At 32.3% G+C, this 14,444-nt stretch overlaps 1 protein-coding gene and 1 pseudogene across 3 annotated transcripts; one reads left to right on the top strand and one right to left on the bottom strand.

The window, feature by feature from the left end:
• The first annotated feature begins 2,991 nt into the window (after nucleotides 1–2,991).
• LOC145060353 (UDP-glucuronic acid decarboxylase 4-like) lies at nucleotides 2,992–5,540 on the top strand (annotated as a pseudogene). Its single transcript, XR_013686806.1, has 5 exons — nucleotides 2,992–3,253; nucleotides 3,408–3,513; nucleotides 4,866–5,019; nucleotides 5,104–5,196; nucleotides 5,277–5,540. The product of XR_013686806.1 is annotated as a UDP-glucuronic acid decarboxylase 4-like (transcript).
• A 6,014-nt stretch (nucleotides 5,541–11,554) lies between these two features.
• On the bottom strand, nucleotides 11,555–12,772 carry LOC145057248 (uncharacterized). Of its 2 annotated transcripts, none has more exons than XM_079005028.1 (2): nucleotides 12,640–12,772; nucleotides 11,555–12,245 (listed from the first exon to the last, which is right to left on the bottom strand). In XM_079005028.1, the coding sequence occupies exon 2, from the start codon at nucleotides 12,222–12,224 to the stop codon at nucleotides 11,853–11,855; it is 372 nt and encodes a 123-aa protein (XP_078861154.1). In that variant the 5' UTR covers nucleotides 12,225–12,245; nucleotides 12,640–12,772; the 3' UTR covers nucleotides 11,555–11,852. The 2 variants fall into 2 exon arrangements, with proteins under 2 accessions (XP_078861154.1, XP_078861153.1); XM_079005027.1 differs by having other exon boundaries at nucleotides 11,556–12,241.
• Between the last annotated feature and the right edge of the window lie 1,672 nt (nucleotides 12,773–14,444).

Raw genomic sequence — 14,444 nt, 5'->3', positions numbered from 1 at the left:
GAAGGCCGCTTAACGAATTTTTGCCGTGGTGCACCGCCTTATGAGCCTCTGTATGGCCGGTGATTTGGTGTTGCTAAAGATCTTACCCTAGAAGAGTGTTATACGCTTCAGGAAGAGGAGAAATTAAGTCCCCGACGTATTGGACCATTTCGTGTGATAGCTAGGGTAGGCAGAGTGGCCTACCAGTTGGAGTTGCTGAGTGAGCTCATTCGAATCAACAACACTTTTCATGTTTCGTAGTTGTGGAAATGCGTGTTGGGCGATGAGGTCGTGGTTCCCTTGGATGATATTTAGGCTGATGAGCGCATGAAATATTGAGAGGTCAGTGGCTATTTTGGAAAGAAAGATGAAGGTCCCGCGCAACAAGGGGATACCTTTGGTAAAGGTTTAGTGGCAGCATCGAAGAGGCTCCGAGTGGACCTGGGAGGCTGAAATGCGAGAGCATTATCTTGAGTTGCTCGTGATGGCCGACTTTGAGGACAAAGTCTAGTTCAAGTGGGGGAGAATTGTAACATCCCGATGTCATGGTACTTCCAATTTTGACCCTATATTTGAGTAATATTGCATCTTGGGCCTTAGGATTGAAAAGGATTGCAAAATGGCCCGTAGTGGTAATATGGAAATTTTGGCGGTTATGTAGTCTGCAGAGCATACATTGAGTATGTTAGGTGTACTAGGGTGTGCCCTGGTACGTTGGGCGCACACCTCGTATGCGGGGCGTATGTGAGGATCATGCAAACCCTAATTCTAGGGTTTGGTTCATATTTAAGCCTAATTATAGCCTCATATCTCATTCTTATTCAGCCTCACTCTATGAAAGTCGACCACAAGCAAACCCTAAGTGAAAGAGTGCACTTATGGAGCCTTTGGAGTGTTTAGAAGTATTCTTGAAGAAGAAGAGGTGGTGAGAAGGGATTGGAGTTTGGGAAGCACTTTGGATATGAGATTTCCTTCTTGTTAGCAAGATCCAGAAGGTAAAAAGTTTGCATCTTGATCACTCCATCTTGTAGATCTAGTCATTTCCTCCTTTAAGGCACTTTTTGTCCCCAAAATGGTGAAGCATGGCATGTTTGTGACCCAATACGTCGCCCTTTTAGACATTAGGAAGGATCTTAAGTCATAAAAATGTGGTCTTGATGGTTAGTTTTGCTCCATGCATTCTTTAGAAGGTCTTAATGCATTAAGATGTTGTAATTTGGAGTATTGAGAACTTAATGGACATGCAAAGTCATAAAGTTAGTAACTTTATGAATCTTGAGGGTAATTTAGCCTTGGATCTGAAAGTTGGACGTGAGAGCTTAAGGCATTAAGTTCTTATTGAAGATTTGGGAAATATGAGCGTACGCCTTGTGTAACCTGGAGTACGCTGCGCGTACGTGGCTAACCCTCCCGACTGTGGTCAAGACTTGAGTACGCCCCGCGTACAAGGCCTGAGTTAACTCGACTGTGTTGACTCCTTGACTTTGGCTTTGACCTTGACTAAGGTTGACCAAGTTTGACTTAAGGGTATTTTGGGTATTTGAGCAACAATTAAGTCTTGGTCTATATCTATTAAATATGTGACCTGTAGAGCCAGTATTTGGAGTAGTTATTATTTAGCTTTCGTCAGACTGTGAGGTGAGTCTTCCTCACTATACTTATAGGTCGAAGGCACCAAGGACGACTCATTTGATTGATAGCCTGGTTTACCGTACATAGCTATGATGCAGTGGTCGTTAGATCTATATCCTGGTATTTAGGATGTTACCATATAATAGTGGTCTGTGATCATGTCTGCTAGACTGTTAACTGTTTATATGCTTATCTATTGTTGGATATATGTGTTATTTGCTATATGCATGTTGACATGGTATGTTGGGGGTTGTGATTGTACTACTTCGTACTGTAAGTCAACAGACCGAACATTCCAACCGGAAGGTTGTAGGTCGGGGGTAGTCCAACCAGGAGGTTGTAGGCCCGTTAGGTATTGAGCACTTCAACCGAAAGGTTGTAGGCCAGGGGTAATCCAACCAGGAGGTTGTGTACCTGTTATGTATTGGGCTTTCCAACTGTAAAGTTGTGGACCCGATATCTGCTTGTTTATATGTTTTGTTGTGGTATCTTGGGAGAACTCAGTAATCGTTGGCTTACAGTTTTTAGTTTGTGGTTTCAGGTACTTCAGAGGACTGTGGCAAGGAGAAGGCGTGACCGTACACGTCCTGATTTTATGATTGTTGGTCTTGGGAGATTCTGATTTCTAAATAATATTTGGAAACAATGGTTTTGTAAACAATTTTATTAGTAAATGGGTTGTTCTTAAAAGTTTAAATTGGTTAAAATTTTTGTGATGTTACATTCAACCTCCCTCTAGCAAATCCACAACGACACCGGTTGTGTGAGACAATGGATGGTGATGAAAAAATTGTTCATAGTGTTGTGAATGATGAATCGACTAATAAACACCACATGTAGATGAAGCCAACGACTTAGGTTGGAATATAAAAGAGCTACCAGTTACATTAGGGCGTTTTTGACCAAACTAGTAGGTAGTTGTTAGCGTTTTGTAAAAGCTACATGAGATAGCTTTTAGATTTGGAATATTTTGTTTAAACTAAAAGCTAAAAACTTATAGTGTCAAACAAAATTTTTTGTTCAAAACGGAAAGTTATGTCAAACTCTTACCCTAGGAATGTAAAATATTAAATGTAAAATGAAAGAACAAGCCCTACTAAAATATAGTATAAATTTAGAGATAATGCTAAAACATAAAATTACCCAACTAGAATATTCCCATACTTATTTACTTATCATATTTAAGACCGGGCAATTACATATATATTGGACCAAACCGTTACGTAAGACTTTCAAGTCTACGTCATTACAAAACCCAATTACATGCATCTCCTTAAATTTTGGTGTCTCTAAAATATTCTCTGATCTCTCTTCTCCAAACAATTTTCCTCCCATCCCACGTTGGCTTGATTCACCCAAATCGACACAGAAATTTAGTGAATGGGTGAGGAATCCGTCCGAATCAAACAAGACACCAATGCAAAACGTTTCTTGATCATGAATCCAATTCGGTACATTCTACGAGAACAAAGGATCCTGTATCTGGTGATCGGAATCGCCATTTCTGTTCTATTGTTCAACGTCGACGTTATCCCCTCATCTCCTGCGCTTAGAGTTGCTGAACAGATCTCTGATTCCACTCCCATACCCCGTCGTATCACTTTCGAGGTTCATGCCAAAGGCTCGTATCACGTTAATATTGGTACATTAAAACCCCCTTTCTTCTACATTGTATTCTAGGTTTACTGATTCTTCAGTTACTTTTCTCATATTCGTCTTAAAAATGATATGATTTCTCACCGATTATGCTTATAAAACTTGTTGATTAGCTCATCGATTAATGTTTTTGTTTGAAGGAGGTAAAATCCCTTTGGGGTTAAAGGAAAAAAAGCCAGAGAGTTGTGGTTACAGGTGGGGCTGGATTTGTAGGAAGCCATCTAGTGGATCGACTGATGGCACGAGGTGATAGTGTAATCGTAGTTGATAGCTTCTTCACAGGAAGAAAAGACAACTTGTTTCATCATCTTAAGAACCCTAGATTTGAGCTCATTCGCCATGATGTTATCTTACCATTTGGCTTGCCCTGCTTCCCCTGTTCACTACAAATACAACCCTGTCAAAACCATCATATCCTTACATTCTTACACGAATTAAGATAAGATCTTTGAGTAGTATTTCATGAATCTTGTGTATGTTATCTTTTCTTGTTGAATTTGATAAGCTTAACAAAAATAATGATGATCATAAGACAAATGTTGTGGGAACTTTAAATATGCTTGGACTTGCAAAGCGGATCAATGCACGTTTCTTGCTAACAAGCACAAGTGAAGTCTATGGTGATCCTCTTGAACATCCACAGGTTGAGACTTATTGGGACAATGTCAATCCTATAGGTCAGTAAACTAGTTATTTCATTTTTTTTTCTTTGAAAAGTATTAACAACATAGATAGAATCATAGATAAAAAATATATAAGTTTTTTCAATGATAGTGATTTTAAAAAGGTGATAAAAAAAACTGTTTGTACGTAGCTAGTACATTTAGGAGCTGCAAACTGTAACATTTCCTATATTAATTGAACATGAACCAAATGACAAATTTTGGATGACACGTGTCAGGATGGGGAGGTTTGAACTTTGAGTGATGAATATGGGTCCCCATAAGGCTGTGTGGTATCGTCACGGGTGGACTGTGTGTGAAAAGAATGACATGTAGATTTTTGACCATTCCACAACCAACCCACCACGCTATGAAAATGGTGTTCACCGGTGGGTTGGTGGTGAAGAGGGAAAAAGAAGAGAGAGAAAGAGAATGACCGATGTGCAGCTTGTTTCTTATTGGGAGGCTTCTTCCGTCTTCATGGAGACGCCACACCCAACCCACCAGACTTTGGGGCGGTGTTCACGCATCTCTTTGGCTGCCACCTAGGATTTTAACGCGTGGAACTGGTTCCACTCCGGGTAGCCTAAGGTGCATGATCATGTGCATGCATTGTCAACTTTTAGTACGGTTGTAGGTGTGGATCCCAAAAATATAGTATAATTTTTGTTTTTCACAAAGGAAAAGAAAAGAGTTAATTAATCACAAAAAGTTAATTGCGATTTACTATCTTTTATTATTTTCTACTTATTAATTTATTAAGTTGAAGCTTGATTATTTACGGATGTAGGTGTTAGAAGCTGCTACCATGAAGGGAAGCATGTGGCCGAAACCTTGACCATGGATTACCATAGAGGACTCAACATTGAGGTTTTGTTATATATTTTTGTCATTAATACAATAATAATACTAATAAGTTAAATAAATACATGTTAGACATGCTCGAATATTTAACACTTATGGACCACGAATGTGCCTTGATGACGGACGTGTGGTTAGCAATTTCGTAGCTCAAGCATTGAGGAGGGAGCCAATGACGGTTTACGGGGATGGGAAGCAAACTAGAAGTTTCCAATATGTTTCCGATCTGGTACTGGCAAATATATCTGTTAAGTCCATTAAGTAAAAAAGAAATAGTATATAGTGACACTGACACTGACTATATTATGAATAGGTGGAAGGCTTAATGAGACTAATGGAAGGGGAGGATGTGGGACCTTTTAATCTCGGCAACCCTTCGGAATTCACCATGCTTGAACTTGCTAACGTAAAAATATAAACATTTCTTACTTTGAAAATTAAATATGATTTAATTAGGTTAATAATAATAATTTATAAGTATTGTAGGCGGTGCAAGTAACAATTGATCTAAATGCAAAGATAGAATTCAGGCCAAACACAGAAGATGATCCTCAATAAAGGAAACCAGATATTTCAAAGGCAAAAGAGCTTCTTGGATGGAAATTGGAAGCCATCTGTATCTTTCGAGAAGGACTTCCATTGATGGTTTCTGATTTTAGGCAACGATTATTTGGAGACCAAAAGGATCCTTCTATAAATACATTTTCTTTTGTATAATTAATAATAGTATTTATTATATGTAGGTAGAAACTAATAACCAACTCGTAATAAAATAATTATAGAAACCATGTACATATGTGTCTTAGCTATCTAATTAATTTTATTACCTCAGTTCATGAATTAACTTTTGATGAAAATGTTTATTGACTTCGTGTTTGTTACGTACATAACACATAGATTTTCAATTAATATACTAGATTAATCACCAAGGTAAATGGAAGGGAGCTGATTTTTTCACATAACATTTTAATTCATTCCCGAAAAATTAATAGATTGATATTTTTACCCTTCAGTCTATATTATTTTTAATTTTTGATATTAAAAAGATAGGAACGTGATCTATTTGATATTAGAGAGAGAGAGAGAGAGAGAGAGAGAGAGAGAGAGAGAGCACGATTTGTTTCCAAACCACCAGCAAAACAAACGAAGTCCGATTTCTTCTTTGTTCTGCTGCTTGCTCAAAATGTATGTTAGTATGTGAACTTGATTGCATCTTAGAATCCATTAAAACCATGTGCTACGTCATCTTTCATCACGAAGAATAAAAAATAAGAAAAAATAGATTCTTTTAAACCTAAACTCACGATCCTAGGATTCTTCATCTTCTAATCAAGATAGATAAATTAGTGTGCGATTGTTATTGAATTTAATTTCTCACAGAAACTTCATTTCGTCCATTAATTTGAGTATCCATATCATACATACTTATAAAATTAGCATTTTTTCTTGAATCTCATGTATTTGAAACCCCCATTCTTTTTTCCTTTCACCACATTCATTTGAAACTCCCATGACTTTTCAATTTCTTTATAATAATAATTATAATTTGGTAATTAGGTTAAATAAATATCAAATCTAAAGTGTATTCATATATAAACTAAATTTCAATATTAAAATAATATCTTTAATTCTACTTATAAAATTATGTTTTTTAACTTCTAACATATTATATTTAATTTATTAGTTTTAATATATTGTTGGATGTAAACCATTATCATTTTAAATGTATAATTTTTGAACAATTTGTATAAAATACTTAAATTATTAATTAAAATATAACATTATAGGCTCAACTTAAATATAAATTTTATTTAACTTAAACAACCCAAAGATTATTTTATAAATAGTTAAAAGGGATAAATTGTAGCGTCTTTCTAATAATGATTGTAAGTTGGTTAATTAGGTAAAATAAATATCAAACCTAAAGTGTAATCATAAATAGACTAAAATTCAATTTTAAAATAATATATTTACTTCTATTTATAAAATCATGTCTTTAAATTTTAACATATTATACTTAATTTATTAGATTTAAAATGTTGTTGCATGTAAACCATTATCAGTTTAAAGCTACAATTTTTGAACAATTTGGACAAAATACTTAAATTGTTAATTTAAATATAACATTACAGTGTCTACTTAAATATAAATTTCAGTTCCACTAAAAAACCAAATAATATTTTGTAAATGGTTAAAAGTGATAAATTATAGTGATAAAAGCAAAAACTAAATTGTAATATCACTTTAACTAAAATATTTCCTAAATATATTTATATAATCGCTAAATTTTTTCAAATAAGTAGCTTAAAATAACTTATAATAACAATAGTTAAAAATGACTCTATATAAATGATTATATTGTTAGCTTTAAAATCAAAAAATAATGTTTGATGTTTTAAATAATTATAATGATAGAAATTACAACATTAAGCAAATAAATTTTAAAAAATTAGTTAAAAATAACAACTATAAATAATATTAAACCATATATAATATTTAATTTTATTGATGTGTAACTCGCGAGTAAAATTCATTCAAACGATTGAGATTATGACGTTATAATAGATTTATATATTATCATATAATTCAAAATAATCAATATATTATATCACATTAATATACGAATTATTATATCAAATTTAACAACAACGTTAGTGTTATATTTTTAAAAATATATATTTGTAAAGACTTCAATTATATAGGTGTTTTTGCATATTACAATGTCAACTCAAATATAAATTTCAATTCTATTAAAAAAACTAAAGAATATTTTGTAAATAGTTAAAAGTGATAAATTGTAGTGATAAAAGAAAAAACTAAATTGTAATCTCAATTTAACTAAAATATTTCTGAAATATATTTTTATAGTCGTTAAAAGTTTCCAAATAAGTAGCTTAAAATAACTTACAATAACAATAGTTAAAAACAACTCTATATAAATGATTATATCGTTAGCTTTAAAATAAAAAAAAAAACAATGTTTGGTGTTTTAAATAATTATAATGATAGAAATTAAAATATTAAGCAAATAAGTTTTAAAAAATTAATTAATGATAAACACAACTATAAATAACATCAAATCATATATTATATTTAATTTTATTCATGTGTAACTCGCGGGTATAAGTCATTCAAACGATTGAGATTATGAAGTTATAGTAAATGTATATATTATCATATAATTCAAAATAAACAATATATTATATCAATTTAGTATATACAAATTATTATATCAAATTTAACAACAACGTTATTGTTATATTTAAGAAATCATATATTTGTAAAGACTTCAAATATATAGGTGTTTCTGCGCAACGCGCGTACATTCGCCTAGTTTTATATATATAAAGACGGTTTCATAATCTATTTGCATGCCTTCCATTGTTTTTTAATTCCACAATGTGCCGCTAAACTATTGTTTTAGTTTATGTTTTTTAATGTATGTGTTTGGTTTTTAGTTTAAGCTTTTAATGGAGTAGGGACATTGAATTGAATAGTATTGACAGTAATTTTGTACCACTTTAGCTTATTTTTTATTTTTTAATGATATTTTTATAGTCGAATAATGGCAAAATCTTTCTTCCTAGTTCCTATACACTTCATTATATGTATTCTCTTTATTTGTTCTCTGTAGTTAACTCAAAACAATCTTCCCTTCAAGCATAGTAAAGCTTAGTTGATATTTTATTTTCGATTTTTTAATATGATGTCTGATTATGTTAAAAATGAATGTTAATAGTTAGGAATGGACTCATCAAGTTCTACGATACAAAATGAAGAACTCTAGTTAGCTAACTCCAAATTTGATTCGTATGATGAACTGCTAAAGAGTGTAAGATATTTTTATTACGCTAAAGGATACGGGGTATCTATTCGAGATTCAAGTAAAGACAAATATGTCACTTTATAATGTGATAAGGCGGTTGTTATCGAGATAAATTGTGTATTGGAAATAAAAGAAAGAAGAACACGTACAATAGTTTTATATAATTACTATGTTTATAACGTTTATTAAACAACAAATAAATGCCATAATTTTGATTCACTAGTCGCTATAAATTTTGAACGTGTAAAAAAATAGAAATACCTAAACAACCTTTAGTTTCAAAACCTCTCTTATTCCTTTAAACAATATTAATATTTAATTAAGTAATTGACTTCTTAGAATATTCTTTTTGGAACATATGGTGTAAAATTAAACTACAACAAAGCTGATTTTAAAATCATTAAAATTAATAAAACACATGGTGGCGCAAACAATTAATAAAAACAAAATAAAATGTATAAGTATTATATTAGTTAAATATTTTCAAGAAAGATATAAATATACAATTGTGAGGCAAGACAATTTTTAAAATTTTTAAAAATATATTTGGCATGATCCGCCTAAAAAAAGGGGTGTAAAGTTTGGAAAGATCTTACTACTACATTGCCCCAACGTCCCATATAGCTCCGCAATTGGATGATATGAAATTGTTTTCACTTGTATATGTGTTGTAAGGATACCGCATACTCACGGGGCGAGTACCTCACATGCACTAATAGAACCTGAACCGAATTGCTTATAAACCCAAACCGAACCGAACCGAACCGTATAAACACGGTTTGGTTCAAAGATAACCGCTAAATGTAAGCATTTAGTAAAACTATAAACTTAAATATAAACCAATTATATATTTAAAAATAATTGTTCGTCTAGCGACCAAAGTAATTGTGACTTGCGAGCGATCTGCCGGTCTTGAATTTTGCTAAGGATCAATTTGAAACAATCATGAGGTCTCAGTTTTCAATAAGCCTTCGCCAATTCAATCGAGTGTAAATTCTTTAGTAAAAGGCATATCTTGAATTTGACATTTCTTACTGGTACTTGATGAAGCTGATTGAATGCTTGATATGGGATTTGATCCAAAATTTGGTTTTATTCTTAGCAAAACAAGTTCTGGTATGTGACTGTTTAACAAAATTTTGGAGTTACAATATGAATATCAAATTTGACATAAAAGTCTAATAACCTTTTAATATCTGTAGTTCGCCAAGTTGTAATGTTCAGTGCAACATGGCCCTTAGCTCAGGAATTTATAGATCCAAATTCTGTGAAGGTATGTATATAAATCTTTCTTCACTACATTGTTTATTAAAATCAATAAAATAAAAGTTTTTTTTGGATAATTGTATTTAGATATGTTGCAATTCACCTTGGATTAATATATTATTTTGTAGGTTGTTGTAGGTTCAGAGGATTTAGCTGCTAACCATGATGTCATGCAGATAGTGGAGGTATTGCAATCTGCTATTTTCTTAGACTTTGATGTTCTTGTAATGTATTATTTTCATTGATTGATATATCTTTTTTTTTTACATGTAGGTTTTGGAAGATCGAGCACATGTAGTTACATTGTAGAGAAATACCACAAGTCAAGAAGGTTTAATATAAATATTTCTTGCTAGAGAAATCACCTTTTTCTTTCTTTCTCTTCTCTCTCCTTTTTCACATGAAAACTTTCAACTTAATCTGGTATTTTGTTTTGTCTAAAATCTCAAGAACAAGAAGGAAGCATCCCGAGTTGAGAGTATGTTGCAAAGAAGGTGCTTTTCTTTACCATAATTATAAGGACACGAGTACCTTTGTTCTTTATACTCAACTTATTTATTATGTTTTATAAGTGGTGACAAACAACAAAGGGCATGTACCGAAGCGCTTGCTTTATTCAAGGATGGTAGCTCCCCGCTGTTGGTAAGTATCCATCCATTAAGTGCTTTCTGTATTAAGTCGTTCTTTCTACATTAAGTAAACACATATTTAGAGTTTATCTGATTGATATGTGATGTATCATGTATGCTCCATGTCTGGATATTCCAGATGTTGAAGTTGTAATAAATTACAGCTTCCCATTGACCACAGAGGATTATGTCCACAGAATTGGGAGAACAGGTGAATAAGGTAATTCTACCACCAGTCCATGTTGGAAGTCCACTGTATGTTTGCCTTTTTATTTAATTAAATGCATTGTAATGTGATTCAGGCACTTTCTTGGGAGTTGATAAATGTGCTTAGAGAAGCCAACCTTTTGAACTTTGGGACTCATGTCAAGAAAAAAGTTTCACTTTTGTTATTAAATTCAAATTGAAACGTTTATGAGATTGAAGTTTATATTTTTATTTGTGGATGAAGGAATCGAAGCTGTATGGAGCCCCCCATTTCAAAGAGATGCACCTAAAGCCACAAAGATTACATTTGACTCTGATGAAGATTGATTCAGATTTTTGACCAAAAACCAAGTGTTATTATATATTTTCTGATTCTAATGCTTTTGCCTTTCTTTTTGATTTATTATATTAGTTAGAGTGATAGTTGGATAAATATGATGAAACTGCACTATTACTTACTATTTAGCTTGTAGTGTATTTATATGATCTGATTATTTTTGTATTCTTATTAATCATTCTTACAAGTGCTGGAATGTGTTGATCCTATTCATATTCTTACTTTTACAATGGTTCTAGATTATAAAATAACAACCTACTTATTTTATTTGTTATTGTTAGGTAGTTATGTGCTTACTGCTAAGTCGATATATAAAACATTTCCTTTAAGTTATTTGATAAAATGTTGACATTTAGTTTTAACCTAAATTTTATTAACATGTCGTCTCCACGATATGATCTTACTTACCAGTAATAGGTTAAGATCATAATATACTAAAATATCTTTTTTATTTATTACATCTATACTTTAATGCTCACTATGAGCAAATGTATAAGCAAAATATACATTGAGCATATTTAACTGGTGTAGCAAAATATCAACTATAAAATGACTCATTTCTTTCTATTACAACATTAAATTTTTACTTTTTTTTTCTTCCTAAAGTAGTGTACTTTGGTAAATCGATAGTTGAAATGCACCCCATATGTGAAAGATCATATGTTTAATAACAACTCAAGGGAGTGTTAGTACTTAATAGAATAAAAAAAATTGCATCACTTTATTTATCAAAAAGACACTAGAGTGGCTTAAAATAAAACAAATAGTACCTTACATTATAGCTCTTTGCTTTCTTTTCATTCCACAGGAGAAGGGGGAAACACTTGCTTAATCAAGTCCACCAATTCACCCACATTTTCACCAGGGCGTGACTCAAGATCCTCTATCAGGGGGTCGATTTCCACTTCACAAGTCGGCATAATGTTGATCACACTTGTCATCTCAGGGTTTGAAAGCTTGTACGCTTTACATTTTGTCACAAACTCAACCATGCTTTCTCGTGTTTGACTGGAACCCACACTTTTCTCTAGATTGTCATAAACCTTGAATTCTGAAGGTTTTAGGGGAGCAAGCACCTTTGTGGGATCTTTTGCAGCCCCTCTAGAACGTAGGAAATCCACTACTTCAAAATTTGTAAGAAGCCCTGCATTCTCTTTCAGTATCTTCATCACTAAAAACAGCTAACCTGACTTCAATGAACAATATTAAGAAGAATCATGATTACTCTACATGTAACAACTAGTAATAACAGACTATTACTCAAATCAACATTCTCCTAATTAACAAACCCTAACAAATCATTAACAATAGCCAATAAACTCTTTTTCAAACATCTAATTGAACATTTTACACTTCAGATATCATATATGAACAGAAAACACATTTCCTTTTACAGATATCATATATGAACAACAAACAAGGAGCAAATTAATAGCAGCCAAAAAAATAAATAGCTAAAGGGAAGAAATCGACCAACATTAATTGATAATAACACCAGCATCAATCGATAACCTTTAAATTGGTATTAATTGATATCAAAATTACCGATTTCAAAAGAAAGCAGAAAAAAAAAGAGAATAGAACCTGGAGTGGGGTGCGATGGTGTGGCTTCAGCTATCGAAGGTCTCCGGTCGGTGTCTTCACAGTAGTGGCGACGACATACGGCGGCGAGCTGGGGAGGGAGTCGATTTGAGCAGAAGCGGTCAATTCATAAAATAGGTGAAATAAAAGTTTTAGTAAGGTAGGAATGGGTTAAAACCGTTATAACATTTTTTGAAAAAAATCTTTATCCAAACATTAATTCAATAAAAAATTACATAAATGTTCCTTATCTCTAAATATTATTAAAAAAGAACCCTTAATTCATCAATTAAACAATCAGGGTCCTTGAATATGTTTTAATCCTATGTTCTCCACCCTTAGATCAAATTGCTGACATCATCTTCCCAAAATAAAATTTAAACAGAATTACATTTAATTATATCTCTAAATATTATTAAATAAGAACCCTGAATTCACCAATGAAGCAATCAGGGCCCTTGATTGTGTTTTAATATTATATTCTCCACCCTTAGATCAAATTGTTGACATCATCTTTCCCAAATAAAATTTAAACACAATTACATTTAATTATAGAATCTCTAATAATTATAGAATCTTTAAATTCAGTAATTATTTTATTAATTGAAACATATCATTCTATTTATATACATTATATCAGTTTCTCTAATTAATATTGTTCCTAATTTAACCTCCTTATTTATAGCTTTTGATTTCCAAATTCAAACCCGTTTATATTTTAATATTTATTTATTATTTTTTGAAACTCATTAAACAAACATATCAATAATTAAGTTATTAAACTATAAATCTAATATAATTTCATTAAATCGGAAAAATATTTAAGAGTCAAAATTAAAGGAAATATTATTCATAATTTATATCTCAATATATCCCACATAAAATGAATCAATTTGAGTAATTGTTTGAATTCTAAAACTGATTAAATAAGAAAGCCAATTAATTTGAAGTTTTGAATTAATATAGTTGATATCTTTCTTTTTTTCCAGATGAATAGCCGAAAATCTCCAAAATGATATCTTAAGATCCTAACATTTTTAGAAGATAATGATTTCCTTATTCAAAAACACCATATATATATGATTACACTGAAGTGGTTTTTCTTACGATTTTGAATTGACTCCTATGATTTACAGTGTTCTTGAGCAATCTTCTTCTCCAATTCTTTTTTCCAAGCTCTTGCTTTAATTTGTTCTCCTTATTCTTCTTCAATTTCTTGCATTTACTATTTTCTTATTATTTGTTATTATTGTGTTCTTGTTGAGAGGTCATGAAAAAAAATAGTCAATCTACTTTAAGCATATTAGTTTCATTAATTTAGTTACAGAAATAAAATTGTAGCACCTAGTTCCTGGTACGTAAAATTTATCTTAATGTTTTTCATTTTTAGCCTTGGACTCGGGGAGTTGTAGGTCCGACTCGCCGAGTAGAGACGGGATCCGGAGCATGTTTAAGTTGGCGACTCGGCGAGTCCCTGCTGTCTGATGAAACCCTAATTCCAAGGGTTTGCCCCCTATTTAAGCAAGCTTGTGCGGCCCAAGCTCACCCCCTTTCACCCTCAGAGCACCCTACATCAAACCCTAACTCGTTTCTTGTGAGATTGAAGTGATTAGAGTGATTCCTTTAAGATTTTGGGAGAAGAAGGAGAGTGGATCAAGAAGAGAAGAAGGAGACCAGATATCTTGGTGCTAAATCAGAGTTCTCTGAGGTATATCCCTGTTCCATTCTGTTTGTATGCTTGAAACCCCCATTAAAGCACCTTTGGAACTCTTCCTGAACCTTTTCCAAGATTGTGCATGAAGTAGAAT

This window comes from Lactuca serriola, chromosome 6 (assembly GCF_051521515.1).
Source record: "Lactuca serriola cultivar US96UC23 chromosome 6, Lser_US96UC23_V15, whole genome shotgun sequence".
Taxonomy (NCBI): Eukaryota; Viridiplantae; Streptophyta; class Magnoliopsida; order Asterales; family Asteraceae; genus Lactuca; species Lactuca serriola.
This window is presented reverse-complemented; position numbering and strand designations above follow the sequence as displayed.

What these genes read in the sequence shown, in the direction of transcription:
- LOC145057248 (XM_079005028.1), bottom strand. Translation starts at nt 12,224, where the DNA reads ATGAAGATACTGAAAGAGAATGCAGGGCTTCTTACAAATTTTGAAGTA.